This window comes from Siniperca chuatsi, linkage group LG14 (genome assembly GCF_020085105.1).
Source record: "Siniperca chuatsi isolate FFG_IHB_CAS linkage group LG14, ASM2008510v1, whole genome shotgun sequence".
Lineage (NCBI taxonomy): Eukaryota > Metazoa > Chordata > Actinopteri > Centrarchiformes > Sinipercidae > Siniperca > Siniperca chuatsi.
Window position 1 is genome coordinate 20,801,655 of NC_058055.1, and position 18,413 is coordinate 20,820,067.

Sequence of the window (18,413 nt, forward strand, 5' to 3'; positions counted from 1 at the left end):
AATCATCTTGGCACACGTCTAAATAGGAGAACTGTATATAAAACCTGTCCCTAAACAACTTTGTCTAGACAACCGACAAAAAAGTCTACCTCTTGAAATGACAGGATGTTGAAGGGTGAATTTCTGCCTATTTATACATATATGGAGCAAGAGAAATGTGTGTGTGTGTGTGTGTGTTTCTAGCTTTCATGTTTGGCTGTGTGAGTAGGTTGCTGTCTTCTTTCTTGCACACCTGTTAGCATGGCCCTGATGAGGACGTTTGATGTGTGCGATGTGTGTCAGTGTGTGTGTTTTTCTTTTTTCTTGGCAAGAGCATGCGTCTTTACAGTTTGGGTGTGTGTGTGTTGATGTGTGTTTTGATGTTGAGGTAAATTCTGGATACCCGACATCACACATTTATGCACACACACATTCCAAGACGTGCATGCACACACACACACATACACACACACACACACACATACGCCCTGACATTTTGATTCTTTCAGCTCATTCGTAATAGTTGACCTATTTCTCCATCTCTGTCTCTCTCTCATCTATCTTTCTCTGCCTCTCTCTCACTCTCTCTCTGTTCTCTTTCTTCTTCTGTCTTTTCTCTCCCTGGTCTCTCAACCCCACTTTATAAATCTTTTGTGATTCTTTTCTTTGGTGCTGTTTCTCCCTATACCTGTCAAAGTCGTCGGTGTGAACCTCTCTTTTTTGCCCACCTTCTCTAGCGTCTCTCCGAAAATAGCTCTGCGTGTGTGTGTGTGTGTGTGTGTGGGAGATGGGTTGGGGAGGAGACTGAAGGAAGGAGAGTGAAAATAGACTTGGTGTGTGTGTGTGTGTGTGTGTGTGTGTGTGTGTTGCAGTCTTCCCTGCATGCCTTCTAGCTGTTGCTGTCTTGCTTGTACACACAGCATTGGCACTGCACAGGCAAGTGGTGCTCAACACACACACACACGCACACGCACACACATGCACGCACGCACGCACACACATGCGCACACACACACACACACACACACTCCTGTCCATCCCGTCTCATCTTGCCATTTTTTCCCCAGTGAAGAAGAGGAAATATTCAGTGTCAGTGAGATAAGAAACAAACAGGGAGGAAGAGAGGAAGGAAGGGTGACAGGCGCGAGAGAGGGTGAGGCAAAGGGTGATTGAGGGAGAGGTGAGAATAAAATGATGGACAGATGACTGGAGGACGTAAAGGGTAGCAATGGGGGAGAGAATCTTGAAGATATGAAAGAGAGATAGAAAGAGATGATGTGAGGTTGAAGGTGGAAAAGTGAGTGATGGGAAGAAAGTAATACAGGAAAAGAAAGTAGTCAGGGGAGAGCAGCTCTGCATTTCCCTGGTTTAGTTGTTGCCAAAGGCTTTTTAGGCTTTTTTAGGCTTTTTGTTCCCCAGGCAGGCAGGTCTTACTCTGTTCAGTCACACACACACACACACACACACACACACACACACACACACACAATTGGCCAGTGCTCAGAGCTCCTTGAGGAGCCAGAGGTCAGTCAGTTTGATAAAGAATCCTTGCATATAAATTGCTTCATAACAAGCCATCTCTCTGAGGCAGTGCTGCATCTGTGTGTGTATGGAGATGTGTGTTTGTGTGTCCAGGGAGGAGATTTGTATATCAGTGCATTTATTGTGTGTGTTTATTTGTGTGCCAATGTGTGTGTCTCTGTGTCTTTCTGTCTCTATGATCCTGATGTTTGTGTGTGTGTGTGTGTGTGTGTGTGTGTGTGTGTGTGCTGATTGGCAAACAGCTTCACTTCCACAGATTGTTGTTGTTGTTGATGCTTGTATCATTTTAGTGTGTGTGAGCATGCATTGTAGCTACAGAGCACCTTCATCATCTGCACTATTGATCCTTTTTTTCCTTATCCTTTTTAAATGCATGTTGCGCTTTATAGATTAAAAAAACAAATATGTATCTTCATCTCTATCTGTGTGTATGTGTGTGTGTCCAGATGTTTCAGCAGTCAATTAATATCCTGACTGCCAGACTGCCTACTCATCTCTCGAGAGCTGTGTGTGTGTGTGGGTGTGTGCGTATGCACGCATGTGCGCATGTGTGTGCGCGTGTGCTGCCTGCTGGGCCTCTGCAGCTATAGTCTCTTAATAATAGATCACCATCATGGCAACCGTTGTAGTGTGCTGACCTTAAGTGCTGCAAAGTGCTGAAAAAAGACACCGAGCCACAACACTGTTTCTGCTGAAGTCATCTACAGGGCTGACTGAGGGAGAGGACAGACAGACAAGCAGAGGGGGTGACATACTTGCAGACAGACAAACAGATGGCAGGCAAATGGATAGATGGGTAGAAAGGCAAAGAGTCAAGCAGTCAGACAGACAGAAAGACAGATGGCAAGCTTACAGGCAGACAGACAGATGGACAGAATGACAAATGGGATGCAGCCAGTCAGACGGATTTGGAAGCTTGAAGACAGACAGAGAGACAGACAAAATGCCCAGCAAACATCCTGTCTCTTTCATTCAGAATAGACCAGATTGTTAACTTGAATAATCTTTGACATGTTTTTTTTTACGACTATAACGCTCTAGTACCAATCGATAAAATGGTCATGGTTGAATCTACTACCAGTTTAGTGCTGAAACCTTTAGCTGATTAATCAATTAGTCAATCGACAGTCAATTAATTGCTATCAATTTTGATAATAGATTAAGTAATGTATGAAGCAAAACTGCCAATCATTCGCTGGTTCCAGCTTCTATAATGTGAGCATTTGCTGCTTTTCTCTGTTTTATATCTCTGTGGATGGAATATCTTTTGGGATTTGGACTGTAAGACATTTTATAGATGAAACGATGAATGGATTATTTGGAAAAATAATCTGGAAACTAATCAACATGGAAAATCAGCAGTTTGTTGCAGCTGCTATTCACTCTAGGTATTGGGTAAGGCTTTACTGGGAAGCTTTATCTAGTTATCAGTAACTTTTTTCAGCAGCAGCAAGGTTTGTTCAGAGTAACTATCACACAAACTGGCATAACTTACTAAGAAAGTGACAAAAGTAACAGAAAATCTAATATAAAATGATAAATAATAATAAAAAGATGCCACGGTCTGATTGACAGGTATGATCTGACACAAGTGCAATACTTTTCAACGTATTTATTCTTGCCTTAGGTAGACCGCATGCTGCTGTCAAGATGTTTTAAACTCAAACAGCACTTTTTATGACACTTTATTTCCTATTTTCCTCTGCAGTGGCATCTGCTCACTTGATGATGGCACTGAGGAAGCTTCAGTGGCTGCACTAATAAAGCTGAAGGGATAAACCTGTTCCGTACTCTGCTATATACTGTGATCACAAGTGTTCATCATGATGCTCTGCAGAATGCGTACATGTGGTCTGAACATTTGTCAACATCATCTTTGTATGTATCAACTTTTTCACCTATGACATGCTTTAGAAATCAAATTATTCAAAATTGGTACGTCACTAACAGCTTCCAGGCTCTGAAATTTCTCCATGCTCAAACCTTCTTAGTGTTAAAGAGTTTGAAGCCTGTGCCAGCATACACTTGGTGGAAGTCATGGAAACACTTTGCCTGACAGGTCACCAGTCCATCACATCACTTTAGAGACTTCAGTCCATCTGACTTGCACTGGTTTACAGGTAGAACTCCACTCAGGAGGAGCCAGGTCAGGGAACTAAACCTTGGCCTTGTTTTGAGACAACAGTGCTAACCACTGTGCTGCTTAGATTTTTCAGTAGCTAAAATTAAGGGTTTCCTCTGTTGTATTTTTGGTTCATTTAGATTCTCAGTGGCTAGTTGCGAGCAAATCAAGGCTCATAAACACAAATCAAGTGAACTCTTTTTTTGTTTTCGCATGTCCAATATAGAGAAATTTGACCTGCCATCCAGTGAGGTTAGAGGATTTATCAGAGGACTGAATTATGTTGTATACCATTTAATCACATCACAGTTGACTTGGATTACTGATGGAGATTTTCAGGTGCAGGTCTTCTCAGCTTGACTAGCGTTGTTCTCACCTGCCCAAATGAGCAAAACTAAAAGGAAGAAATGCTCCAGAGTGCGAATAAGCTGCTCTAAACATGCTGGAAGTGTGAGCACACCCTGAAACAGTTAGGTATCAAGTATACACTATTAATCTTTGAGCAGTAACAGCTGTTCTCACCCAACTTTTCCCTCCAACATCCAAAGTGGGTTTCTATGCTGAAGCTTACCCTACTTTAATAGCACAAGGTTGTGTTACAGATCCTGTGAACTGGGAAAATAGCTGACACACGTATTTCTTTCCCACCTGCAGTTTGGTATCCAGATATGGCTGTTTGTTCTCATGCCTGATCTGTTGCACATTTCAGAGAACGGTTCCCTTTAAATGCTCAGTCAGACATAGTCCTCTCGGCAGTGTCATAGTCAAGCCAATTAATTAGCTCCCCAGGCAATTTGGCTTTCCCAGCATGCATTAGTCAACCTTCTCACTGTTTGTCTTATTGTAAATGTTTTGGGCTGACACTAAACTATGCACAGAAAAATGTGGCCAACGCTAGCTGATAGCTTTCAAATGAGAGCTGGAGGTGGCTGTCTAATTCCAATGGAACCTGTGTAGTCTGAGCCAGGTTTAAATTTCAGGTTTGAGTTTTAGATATTTATGTTTTTGGCAAATTTCTATGATTGAAATGATGATGGTGGTATATACACATAAGAAATATGTGTTTTTATTTGGGCTCCAGGCTGGTGATATATGGCTACTGTGGGTTCAGTATTTATGTACTGGTGGTGGTTTCTGTTTAGATTGGTTCCAGCCATCTGATCCCACATCAGCCAATTTTTTTAGCGATTCAGATAGGTCTTGTGTCATGCTCATTGATGGCTGTTTCTGCCAATTGGAGAAACATTTTACCAATCAGAGTTTTGTAAGGGGGATTAAGAATGGGGATCTCATCCTCTTACATAACTAGCTACATTCCTGAAAAATGACTGAAAATGACCACAAAAATGGAAACAAGCGTGGATGAGATTGATGTAGATGTACAGGTTGTTGTAAATTGATTTTATAGAAATAATTTCAATAAATATGAAATATGCTCATTTAAGAGTTTCTATAATTGTTGTCAAAACTGCTACCAGTATTTTCTCCTAGCAACCATTACTGCAGCTTCTGTGATGACTGAAAGTGACGTCAATGGGACATATATGTAACTCACTACTGATTTGTTAGGGAAATTGGCTTACATGACCGTGACGTCATGCCAAATGAATGAAGTACAATGAAAAAGCAAATCAGTCTGATTATCAGACTAGTCTCTGTCTGGGATTGGGGTTTGGATATGATATGACCAAGCTACGGTTTTATTTAATAGAAATTTTCCAGGCCTGATTGACACTGTTAATAATCCATATTATTAGAAGATGATTAAAACCCTTACACACCCATAGTCCACCAACACACATGTTTTCACTTATGTTGCTTGATTATAGCCTACCTCTTCTCAGGACTTTGTGGGTGTGTACAGACTGGACTTGATTGACATCTCCCTTACTCTCCTATTAGTATAATTGCATCCATTAGGGTGGGACAATTTACCCCATTATTTTTATTATTTCTACATAGTTTTGTGACATGTATTTCTCTGCATAGCTCCACCCAGTTTTAACCTCACCAGAAGTGTAATCAGCCAAATTAATTGAAAACACCTGTGTGGGTGGCAGGGCCTTTAAAAGTAAACACTAATGGACTCTGCTAGCGTAATTGAGACTAGACTACATTACAAACTAACTAATCTGGATTAATCTGGACTAAAGTAGACCAGACTGGTGTTTGAACACTGAGAAGAATAGCGTTCTTTGCTGATGTTTACTTCTTAACCTTCAGCGGAGTGATGATTACCTTTGAATCAATCAATCACACCAAATCCTGCTGGTTCAGTTATTAGCCATGCTGTTGGCCATTTCCTCTGTTTTGTTTGTACAAGTGTGTGTGTGTGTGTGTGTGTACACTGTGCCTTGTCTGGCTGCCATTCATTGCTCCCTGGTTGATGTGAGCTATGCATGAAAAGGAGGCCATAACCCAGTCACATAGCTCTTTAATGTAATGTAGCTTGGCCACAGGGCAGCGGATAGCATGCCAACTGTTACAGTGTGTATGTGTGTGTGTGTGTGTTTGAATTTGCTTTTATGTTTTTTTTAGATGTATGAATGTACAAATTGTATATGTCTCCATGCTTGATTATTACATTTTTAGACCCTGCCCCCATGTTCATATTCTCTCCATTAGCTTATTATTTAAATTAATGAGCTCATTAACAAAGCTTAATATAGCATGGTGATTATAGCAGGATGTAGGAGATTAAAGTTTAAGGTGGTTCATGTTTTTAATGTGTTGGGTATATGTCTGCTTGTTTTCCAATATGTGGTATTTATATATTCTGTACATTTGTGTGTTGAAATGTTATTTTGTTTGTGTGGACGTGAGCAGAGCACATCTGTCTGCCTCTGTAACTCTGTGTGCTTCCTGCTGACTTTCTCTGACTTGTTTGTCTTTCTTGGCATTTTTTAGTCTCACTGTCTGGGTTTTTTCCAGTCTAACTCTCATCTTTCTGTCCTCCTCCATCTTTTGGGATATCACTCTTTTTGACATATGATGTCTTTTCACTCCCTTATTGATCTCTGAATCTCTGATTCCTCCTCCCTTTTCTCTGCTCCTTTCCAAACTTCATTTCTTCTTTCTTCATTTAGCCAGGGGACCTATTTTTTATTTGTCAGAAATGTTCAGCCAAACCGAAACCACATTATTTCACAATATGGTTGTATTTCTTTCTGTTTGATAGTGTTCTCTCCCTCGTACAACATGGTTTCATTGACTCTGACAGCTGGTTGCCTCCAGCTAGTGCTTCAACTCTTGACAGAGTGCAGGTTTAAACTGTGCTGGTACAGTATGGGATCATAATGGAACAAAAACCATTTGAATGATAAAGCAGTATAATCCATATATACACAATGCTGCACTGTTATACAGCAATACTATATGTATACTGTATGATTAGGGCTCATTAACAATTAATCTGCCTATTATTTTCTCAGTTAATTAATTAATTGTTTGATCTATAAAATATTGGAAAATATCTAAAAATGTCATATCACAATCTCTCAGTTCTTCAAATTGCTTGCTTTGTCCAACCAAAAGTCCATAACCCAGTCATATTCAGTTTACTGTCATGGAAGACTTACAGAAATAAAGAAAGTTGGAATCAGTGAATTTAAATGAATAATTGATTATCAAACGTTTTGCTGAATAATTTTCTATTAATCAACTAATTGTTTCAGCTCTAAGTTTAATACATTATAATATAAAATTATGGAACAACACAGTATGATTCAATAACACATCACAATGATAGTGTTGCAGTGAATTGTTATGCAGTACAATATACTGTCATAATACAACCGAAAGCATATGATATTATAATGCAGAATAATGATGCAACATAGCAGACTACTGTAGAAACTGTAGGTACATATTCAGAAATCAGAATCAGAAATCCTTTATTGATCCCTGAAGGGAAACTCTTTGAATACAAATATAATCCCATACAATCATAACATAAATTACATTAGGCTACCACAGGAAATTTTGGAAATGTGGTCTACCTTCTACCTAACATGCCTACAACCAGAGAGCCTGACCTGGAAGTTTGGTGTGAGGATGCTCCTTTTTGTCCCTCATGTGTGCGTTCTGTTTCCTGCCTGGTTGGAACGAGTTTGACTTACACGTAGATGCAGAACTGCACTCTGTATCATCCACGTGACACTAGTCTGGCTGGTAAACCTCTTCTGGCTTTGGCCAGCCCGCTCTTCTCTTGATGTAGGCAGTTCAGGTGGATAAAAGGTGGATCCCAAGCTGTCACACAGTCCAAAACAACAAATCAAACAATTCACTCTTGTGCAGGGCTCCAGACTAACTTTTTCCACTAGTAGCACTGGTGCTCCTAATTGAAAATTTTAGGCGCACCAGCACAAAATTTAGGAGCACCACTTAAATTGGCATCCAACTCCCTGGGGCCCTAAGCAAAATTCTGCAAAGGGGCCCTTCTACCTGACCTGTGAGCCATGTAAACCATTTGGCTTTGCCACACAGTCACACCTGACACCACAGTGCTCCCACTACAATCCTCCTTTCTTTGAAATGGTTTGCTCCATCTGTCGATCTAAGAATAAGTAGACCTATACAGAACAGAATGAGGTACAAACAGACAATATTTATTGAATAGAGTATTTTCTATAGAATCTTAAGATAAGTGAACATAAATTGTAGAAAATATAGAAAATAATAAAATATAACACTGAGCTTTGGCTCTGCTGCCTGGTAATTATTCCAATCAATCAATTCATTTTAAATTCATTATTTAATCAATAGTCAATGTCAATCCAAATCCATTTAATTGTCTTGTTTTAAAATTATGTGCGCCCATGAGGAGTGCCATTATGCCCATATATTGTCTGGACACCCACCATTTCTTGCTCCCTTACTGGTGTTTCACATTATATATGATAATGATTTTAAAAACCAAAAACCAAATCAAGTCACACTGGTGCTCCAAGTTATAAAATTTTGTAGCACTGTCTCCAAAAATAGTCACAAAATGCCACTAAATGGTTGCAGGCTGGAGCCCTGTTGTGGGATCTTGGAGTGGCTCAACTCAACATCTCCACTGTCCTGGCCTCCCAGGATTTGTTGCATGAGTATAGCTTATAACAAGTCAGACCCGTCCAACTCTGTGATGTCAGTGCTGACCCTCCATTCTCTTCCAACACACTCCCTAATGTACCAAACAGAAGACTTACAACACGTAGAAAACATTACTATATAATGATGCAAAAACATTTTGTAGTTGCTAGATCCTACCTAAGGATTTTTGTTGTTTTTTATTGTAGTATTGAATAGGGATGGGAATTGAAAAGCTCTTACTGACACCAATGCCATTATCGATTCCCTTATAGATTCCTCATCAATTTTCTGTGTAGGGAGAAAAAGCAGTGGTGAGTACTCAGATATTTTATTTAAGTAAAAGTATTAGCATCAAAATATACTTAGAGTACCAAAAGTAAAAGTACTCATTATGCAATGGCCCATTTCAGAATAATATATATTATATCACTGGATTATAATTAGTGATGCATAAATGTGTAAGCATCACCAATGTTGCAGGTGGTAAAGATGATGTTAAATTTAAGAACTTTATATACTGCTGGGTACCTTAATTCATAATAATATATTAGTTGATTTTATATTTTGTATTAATAATCTGAATACAGTAACTAAGTAACTAATGTTGTCAAATAAGTGTAGTGAAGTAAAAAGGACAGTATTTGCCTCAGAATGTAGTGGAGTAGAAGTACAAAGTAAAATAAAATGGAAATACTCAAGTAAAGCCACTGGGGGAAAAAAAGCTTCTACACAACGGCTTTATTATCTCTGAGTCTGAACTCAGTGTAGAAACAGAAACAGCGTTTCGTAAATAGTTTTTTGCTTGTCACCTTTAATAGCTTAAGCCTATGGAATTTTACACTGCATAAATTAGCCTAGCAGCTAGCAGACTTTTCCTCTACTCATAGCTTAACAAATTACATATTATTTATACTTTTTCTTACTGAAAAACAATGTTTGCTGTGTGTTCATACTGTATATGAGATTTGTATATGAGCAGAAGTAATACATTAGTGTTTTATTACCAGATATTGTAAGTTGTGGTACAACAGTCTGTCATACCATATCCCACTTTTCCAGTGTTTTGTCTGCTTTACCCTTGCACAGAAAGTGGACACTTTGTTTTGGAAGATGATACTAATGATTACAGCTGTTGAACATAACAGAGGTGCAATTGAAACCTATTACTTACTAACAGTCATTATTGTCGTTTTCTTCATGGGATACATCTTTTTTTATATTAAGTTAGCTGCTGAGGGGAATGTAAAAGATATCGCCTCATGTGCACTGTACAGGATTTATTCATTAAAGACCTACCTGACACTGAGCATTTTCAACAACAAATGTAAAATATTTAGTGAAGTAGTTTTAAGTAGAATTGTTATTTTAGTCAGCAGTTTTAGTAAGTAGCAGAATCAAAGTCAAAAGTCAAATTATAAATGGATACAATCATCAAAAAATGTGACTTAAAGCATTTGAACTCTGTCTTTAGATATAAAAGCATGCAATTCCTGTACCATCTGTTATAGCTGTTTGTTAAGACAATGTACAGACTGTCACAGACCCTCTCCCTGTTTCTCTCTGTGTGTCTCTTTCCACTGTCTCTTTTGCTTTTGTGTTCACCCAGTGCAGACCTGGAATCTGGTTCACTGTAATGATTGAGATGAAGTTATACATTTGTGAGTCTTTTCCGTCTCCCTTTTTCTCCTTCACCCACTCCTTCTCTCCAGAGAACAAGAAATATCTCAATCTACTGTCTGGGCTCTGGTTCACTGGACTGATTGAGACAGGGTTGTGTGTACTGCATGAGAGAAAGAGAGAAAGACATACAGGAGACATGGAAACTAAGGATGAGAGATGGAGTGGAAGGAAAAAGGAGCATATCAGGTGGAGAGAAAGGATAAGTGGGACAGAGTGATGGAGAAAATGAATTTAGAGACTTTTCTTGGCAGTTGCAGAGCTGTTACTCTGCCTCGTGCAGAGATCGTGATCCTGCTCCAAAAATGAAGGGAGGAGGATTTTAAGGAGATACAGTGACATTTCCAATTAACCCTCCTCCCCAATACAGTATATACACATTCAGAAATGCTGGGCTGACACCAGAACAATACAGCGAGAAAAGTGCAATTTCCCCCTCTGAGTAGGCATACAATCAAGGAAGGAAGTGTTTAGCTACTGCTTGGAAGTAGTGCTTTCTTTTATCATAACGGGCATACTCAAAAGCAGTTTTGCAGCTAAAACACAGAAAGGGGAACCAATACTGGGACAGACGTGGATCCAAAATCTAAATTATTCTCAGACCGCTGCTGTAACAAAAAAAAAAAACCCAACAAAATTATAGGGAGAATCACTGAGGGCTGTCTTCACACAACAGGGAATACGTTTCTGGATTTTCGCACTTAACCAAGCAACGGCTGGTTAGCATTGTCAGCAAACCAAATGAAAACCAAATGTCAGCAGCAAGCCACAAGCTTACTGATATGTCAGTGTGAAAGCTTTTCCCTTCTTTGTGAAGACAAGAGTCTGGTTGACTGAATCTAAGTTTTTGCTCCAAACTAAAGTGTCAACCATCTGTTAAATGCAAAATCTGCTGTTGAATATCTGGCATAAAAGAATTTTCTTCAGGTCATTAAAAAAAAAAAAGATTATGCCGTTTTCAAGTAGCAGCAACTAACTTGAGGCCTTGCTGAACAGAGAGGAGATGGTGAATGATGCACTTGAGGTAATTGTTTTTGCCCAAAGTGGTGTTTTGAAAATACAACACTCAAAATGCAAAACCAAAGAACTAAATGGATTTATCTTTTCATACAATTCAAAAGCACTTGAACCTTTAGTTATTGAGATTTTTAAAGCAAAATGTTTTACTATTTGATGGTCACATCTGCCTTCGAGTCCGGGGGGGGGGGTCATAATGTCTTTGGTGAAAAAGGCTTATTGCACTTCCCTGTTCCTGTTGTCTCTTTTGAGTCGTGCCTTCAGTTTGTTTTTTGATGCAGCGCCTGTAAAAGTTTTTTTGACAGGGTGTTCCCACCCTTGTTCCCAGTTATTTCACGCATTTGGGATTGCCACCTTCACTTTGTCACTTCTAACTAAGTCTGTTGCTCTTGGGTCAGGCTGTTCAGTGCGCGTTATCTGAATTGTATGTTATTAGCCAGCTGGGATAGGAGTTACTAATGTGCGTATCTCGTGGGCTGCACAACACATTCTTAGAAATAAACCTGCATAGGTGCTAGGTGAGCAGCTTTTCTTGGAATGACTTGGTGCTTTCTTGGAATACAGTACGCAGTTCATACATCCATAGTGTAGACAGATGTGTGTTTACCACAAAACACATGGAGTCACCAGCTGCCTTTCACCTGCCAGCAAGCAGTTACACCAGGAAATTGTAATGGGTGTGAAGTTCATGCTGTGCCTCTTCAGATTGCACCAACCAACCACCCGACCAACCAGTAACTCTGTAGCGCAGTCAGTGACTCTACAGGTTTCCCACCCTGAAGCTCTGTCAGCTGTATTTGATGGAGTTTCTTGGCCAAGCTGGAAGCACTGCAGCTGGGAATTGAACCCAGGATGCTGTGTTTTGCCCTTGGAGCTACAGTGGGACTATCGTTGCTAAAATTGCTCACAGATCCTCTCACAAACTAAAACATTCATTTTTTTTCTAGCATTTTGGAAGCATTAAAATGCCTCCCAGCTTATGATAAATGCTTTTCATAAACCTGACCTATCCGTTTAAAATGGTGTAGAAGTTTCTTATATCTAATGCAACAAATCAAAGCCACGACGTTGATGGATGAAGCCCCACTCCATTGAACTAATAATGAAAAATAACCCTCCACAGCTGTAGCCACAGGTATAGCTAGCAAATATGTGGGAGACATCTGAGTAAATATTTCAGGTCAAAATTGACCTTTTTATGCTCATTCAGTTCTCATGTATTTATCCTCTTTGTCTGGTTAAGCCAGTGGTTCTCAAACTTTTCTGTCATGCCCCCCTTTAGAGGCAGAAAAACATTCATGCCCCCCACCACCCATAAACGGATTGAATTCTTATCAATCATTAACAATGCTGGGGGAGCAACAAATAAAAAAGGAGCCAAGTAGAATTTGATTGAAATAAAAGAAAGGATTCAGGTCAGCATGATAGCATCAGAAAACTCATGTTCATTCAACTTAGTTCCACTGGTAATCCACGCCCCCCCCTGCAGTGGCTCTATGCCCCCCTTGGGGGGCCCGGCCCCTAGTTTGAGAACCACTGGGTTAAGTGCGTGCCATTTCCGCCACAAAATACTCTGTTGTTGTCAATGGTTCAAACAACTTCTAAAGTGACTCATTTAGAAGGCTAGTGTAACAAAAAGATCCTCAAAACCATTTTATGTCACATTTTCCTTTGGGTGGTCAGGAAAAAAAATTGACTGGGCTGTATTAAAAAAAACAGAAACAAAAAACACTTAAGTACCCCGAGTGTGGTTTAAGTGGGTCGCCTGAGAGTTTAATAGGCGGGGGGAAACCCTGAGATGGATCCAAGCGTGCAGACTTGAAGTCAGACAGATGTAGCCAGAGGAAGTCAATGAAGTACTTAATCACTCTCCTTAAAGGCAGGACGATGAGGTAGAGCTCGACAGATAGGAAGAGGTAGAAAGATGGAGGGAGAAGCGAGAGAGGCTGTGGAAGTCAATAATGTACTTAACCTTACTCCACAGACTCCCCGTGTCCCTGTTATTGTAAGGCAGGGAAGATGGGAAGGGGGAGGAAAAGGAGAAAGAGGTAAGGAGTAAGATGGCAGGACTTGGGAATGGAAATATTCAGGGGCAGCGAAGAAGCGCTGTGTTTTTTTGTCAGCATAAATGTCAGAGTAGTTAAGTGTGTGCAGGGCAGGCGGGGAGGCTGGGGTACAGGAAGAGCCCCATATAAGAGGGAATAGCCCAGTTTTATGGCCACATAAATCTCCGTTCCACACTGAAGGTTGTAACCCACCTCCTCCTCTTTTGGCTTTCCTGCCTCCGTCTAGCACCACGCTAAAACCTCCTTTTGACTTCTTGACACTATGTGCCGCTGTCTTTTGCTTCATTTCTTTCTCTTTCAGACTCTCTTAACCCATGCCCTCCTTTTTTCCTCTTAATGGCACTCCATACTTTTTCTTCCGTTGACCCTCAAGCGACCAGGGCAAGAGATTAAACATTTCTTCAGGCTGTTTTTTTACCTCTGTATTTTCCTTTTTTCTTTTCACTTTAATCCTAGCCAGGGACACATTCATAATAAACCCCAGAGTGTCAACTGAAAAGTGCCGGTGAATCTTCTTCAGTGGCTCACCAGGACTTTACTCACATTAATACACAATGACAGCAAAGCGAGACAAATTGAAGGACAAGTGAACATAAAATGTCTTAATAAGGTGTTGATCCACCATGAGCCAGAATAGCTTCAGTGCTCCTTGACACACTGTAAATTGACCATTTCATTTAGCCCTTCGGTCATTGTTTATCAGCATTCGTTATGTTTCACCACTTATTTATTCTGATTTTTCCCTTCATTTTGGCACCTGTCTGTATCTGTTCTGACAGGATACTCGTAATAATAAGTTGTTTGTGCACTCATCTGTCAGTATGATTCATCCCACTGTTACTCTATCTAGCTTTCTGGTCTTTCTTACACTCTGCAAATCTCTTATGACCCAAATTTGCCTCTAACATACCAAATGTGAAGCAGAGTGTTGTTTGGAAAATGTAAAGGGTGCTATTTCAACTTCCGCTGGATGAATAATTGTTTTATAAACACCTTTTTCCACACTTGTCAGATATTATGCATTTTTTAAAGCTTTTTAGTGACAGTTTTTGTTTGATTTATTTCTGACCTTTTTCTCTCTGATGCACTCTGTCCTGTTTCTCTGAAGTTCCTCCTTTTGTCTTTCTGACTCATTCTTGGACAACTCTTTGCCTGTAACATCTCCTTTATTTATGTAGTCTAAACATTTCTTTCTCGTTCTCTCTCTCTCCTTTTCTGGACAGACAATTGAGTTAGACTACCAGTGTCTCTCTGCTAAATACAGTAGATTTCCTATAAGCATCCCCTCATTGCAATCCCCCCTCTCTTCTCACATCTTCTCTGTCCTCTCAAGCTCTCAAATGAGACTCATACTCAACTGTTATTACTTGTGAAGTGAAGTGAAGTGAAATTGCATTCTCTAAGCAACACAACTCTAGGAAAATGGGTGCAATTGTGGGTTCACAAGAGTTTTTTTTGCTTTTTAGGTAGTCATCTTAATGCAGAAACACACACATATCAATTCTGTCAAAATTATTTAAAAATGTAATAAAAACAATTCCCGTAGACATGACTTCTAAACGTCATGTCTTCCCTGTCTTTCTGATGCTATAACCACGCCCGTTAAGAATGTTGCTCCCTGATGGAGCCTCATTCATTTCAAATGAGAGCGTGCTTTCAGTGGTGTATTGGCAGTTAAACCTTATTCACTTTATACTGTCTTACATTAGACAGAATACTGTCTAAGGCCTTGTCTCTTTCTGCCTGCCGTGAAATTCAGCCTTCGGCTTCTCAGCCAATGTTGTCAAAAGCGAAGTCGTGCAAAGTCTGGAATTCAGCCCTCAGCTTCCCAGCCAATGATATCAGCAAACTTTTGATATCCAGCAGACAGAGGCAGAAACTCTGACTCTCTAGCCATGAGGTTGTGAATCTACAGATAAAACACTGTGTGTGTGTGTGTGTGTGTAAGGACACCTGCCAAGGATGAGAATATGTGTAAGTACTTTTTATCTGAACTTCATTCAAGGTCTCTTTGCCCAGCAAGCTCAGAGGTCCATTTGCAAATGTGTGACTGAATATTGCAATAAACTTCGAAAGACAACTCACTCTTTGTTAATTCATCTTTAAACAGCCACCACAAGTAGATGCTTTGTGACTGAAATATTGTGTAATGTTGTTGCTCTTGGGTTAAATTTGTAACAAGTTCTGATTCATTGATTTTCATATTTTCACTAAATGGTACCCTGTGGAGATTTCTTGTAAACAAACAAAGTTATGTTTACATTAAGTGTTCCTCACCAAAACGTATTGTGTGTATCCTAGGTCTAACAAACATTGTTGAATTTCCTTCCTCATACAACTCTTCTTCTGCTCCGCCTTTTCTGACGCATATCTATGTTTCTTGGCTTGTCACAACCACTAACTGTGAATCAGTGATATAGCGTGAAACGTGGCAGGAATGTGTATCGCGTTGCCGTGTACTTGTGTGTGTCTCAGTGCACATGCATGAGATACAAGAAAAATGGGGACCTCCTCGTAAAATTATTTCTCCATAGGACTACTTGTGGTCAAAATATTCCGTAGGGTACCTTTTTTAAGCTGAAAGATTTCATGCTATTATGGGTTGAGATTCTAATAATGTTTAACTTCCTTTTAAAAACCATTTGAATTAACTTAAAATTAAAGGTTACAAAAAGAGTTTTTGCAGAAAAGTTTACATATTAGGTCTCTGTAGCCAAAATTAATTCTTTATGGATCAAGCTGAATATCAGCACAAGCGTAAGTTTTTTTTACAGTTTTCACAGTGATTCATTCAGAATTAGAAAGATAAGGCAACATATCAACAAAATGAGGTTGATAATGGAGATGTCCTCGTTATAGCAGTTGCTTTTTAACGTTCTGTATCACCAAGAAACAAAAAAATCTTTTCTGCTGCTTAAAGCTTCAAAAAGTGTCCTAGTTTTAGTTGGTTGTGTTTTCTTTGCCGTTTGGTTTTACTCATGAAGAAAGAAGTACCTACAGTATTAAAGCACATGCATAAAAGGGGACTTGTACAGTAGCTCCCAGTGAATACAACATTAATGCACGATGAATTCACAATCGACATGTACAAGGACTCCCACTGTATGTGAAGAAACAGAACAACTGTATCATTGTGAAGTTCCCAGCAAGTCCGAAGCGCTAATGTGTAACGGTGATCAAGTCAGTTTATTCTGGCAGGCTGCCTACCGGAGGCTCTGACAGATTGGTGCCATCAGCGCATTATTTCATTAACACTTGTGTTTTCATGGTGAACATCTTCTCACTCGTCATTTTTCTCTCTCTTTCTCTCTTGCCCCTCTTCCTGCCTCCCTCCCTCCCTGCCACCCCCCTGACAGATGGAGAGCGAAAAGAAGAGGAGAAAATACTCCACGAGCAGCAACGACTCCGACACCACAGACAGTAAGTTGGAGAGAGAAATTCAGGGAAGGAGAGGGGGGAGGGGGAGGGAGGGTGTGTGTGTGTGTGTGTGTGTGTGTGTGTGTGTGGGAGTAAGAAACCTGGAAGTGTCAGAAAAGTGAGTTCCTGTGCTGCTGTTGTACACTGAGCTGCCTGGTTTTAGTCAACTCCCGCAGAGAATTTCTCATATTCACTCTCCATATAGACTTTCTTCCTGTCTCACTGTCGTCCCTCCTCTGCTCATTTATACGTCCCTTTTTCAAACCCAGCAACAGTAGAAATATGAATTGGTAGCCCAAGCAGCCATTAAGTTTGATGGAGTATGAGGGCTGCTGTTAAGAGAAAAAAAAGAACTGAGATTTTGAAAATTCGAAAATGTTTTGCCTCTAAAAAAGCAGGTGTTAAGATAGCGCAGATGAGATTTACACTAACCATAAGAAAGATTGTGTTGGGAAAAGAAACATGAATTAACCTTTATTCTACAGAAATCTAAATTGCATCAGACACAGAGTGTCCCGAAAAGAGCGGCACTGAGTCAGTTATATAAAAATTAATAAACTAATAAAAATATAGGCCTACATATAATTAAAACAAATTCTTAAAAAGTGGAAAACGCAATAATCACCAAGGTACATGATATCTGCTTATTTGTAACAGCAAACAAACAGGAGGCAGGGAATTGTGGTTTGTGTTCATTAAATTAATTGAATTTGAACTTGATGATCAGTATCTGTGAAATCACCACAGGCTGCAACTGCAATCTTCTTTCTTTAGTCCTTTATACAGTAGTGTGTGTGTTTCATTTCAACATTTTTATACTATCATTATATGAGTAATAGTTTTACTCACTGAAAGAAATGGTTTGGAAGATCACACTACATCATATTATTTTCTGAGCTTGGTGGTCTCAGACAAATCCTACAGCTGATCCGCGCCTAGCTGAGCGCTCCTTGCTGAATGTGTCTGGACGTCTGTCCCAAGCGCAGTCCAGGAGCTGACTGCATAATGAGCTGCTGCCTTAGTAAATCAGGCGCTTAATACACACAGACTGTGGCTGCAAATTCAATAAAACCTGCATCTCACATTTGTGGTGGGCCGTTTTCTTAGTAAATCTGGCCTTATGTGTTATGGAAGTAATGTTAAGCACATGCAACATGTAGTTAATAGCCTGGCTAATAAATGGATATTAGATGATGGACGCATAGTTTGGTAGATTGGCAGATAGAGTCATGACACAGACTCAAACAACCACTTAGACAGACTATAGACTTTAAATAAAGAATGTCTCATGGGCTGTATATATCTTTATATACAGTCTATGGGACAAACATATAGCTATTAAGAGATACACTGCATGATGATGGGAACATCTGGCCAGTCTAACACATTACCGGCACTGGCAGTTTCTGCTGGAAAATCATCTGATAATAAACAGTCTTTAAACAGCGGTACAGTGTTACACAAGCACTCTTGGCTCTCACAGCTGATAAATGTCTACAAAATAGAAAGATTTAGTC

At 39.8% G+C, this 18,413-nt stretch overlaps 1 protein-coding gene across 4 annotated transcripts in view; it reads left to right on the forward strand.

Annotated features, from left to right (window-relative positions):
• The window catches only part of jade2 (jade family PHD finger 2), a 196,798-nt gene that overhangs the window by 11,887 nt on the left and 166,498 nt on the right, over positions 1–18,413 (forward strand). For 2 of the 4 annotated variants that reach the window (XM_044222721.1, XM_044222724.1), the window contains exon 2: positions 16,836–16,899. In XM_044222721.1, coding sequence (XP_044078656.1) covers positions 16,836–16,899 — 64 coding nt within the window. Of the gene's footprint in view, positions 1–3,229; positions 3,400–8,991; positions 9,031–16,835; positions 16,900–18,413 lie in introns of all 4 variants that reach the window. The other 2 variants (XM_044222722.1, XM_044222723.1) reach the window with 2 other exon arrangements.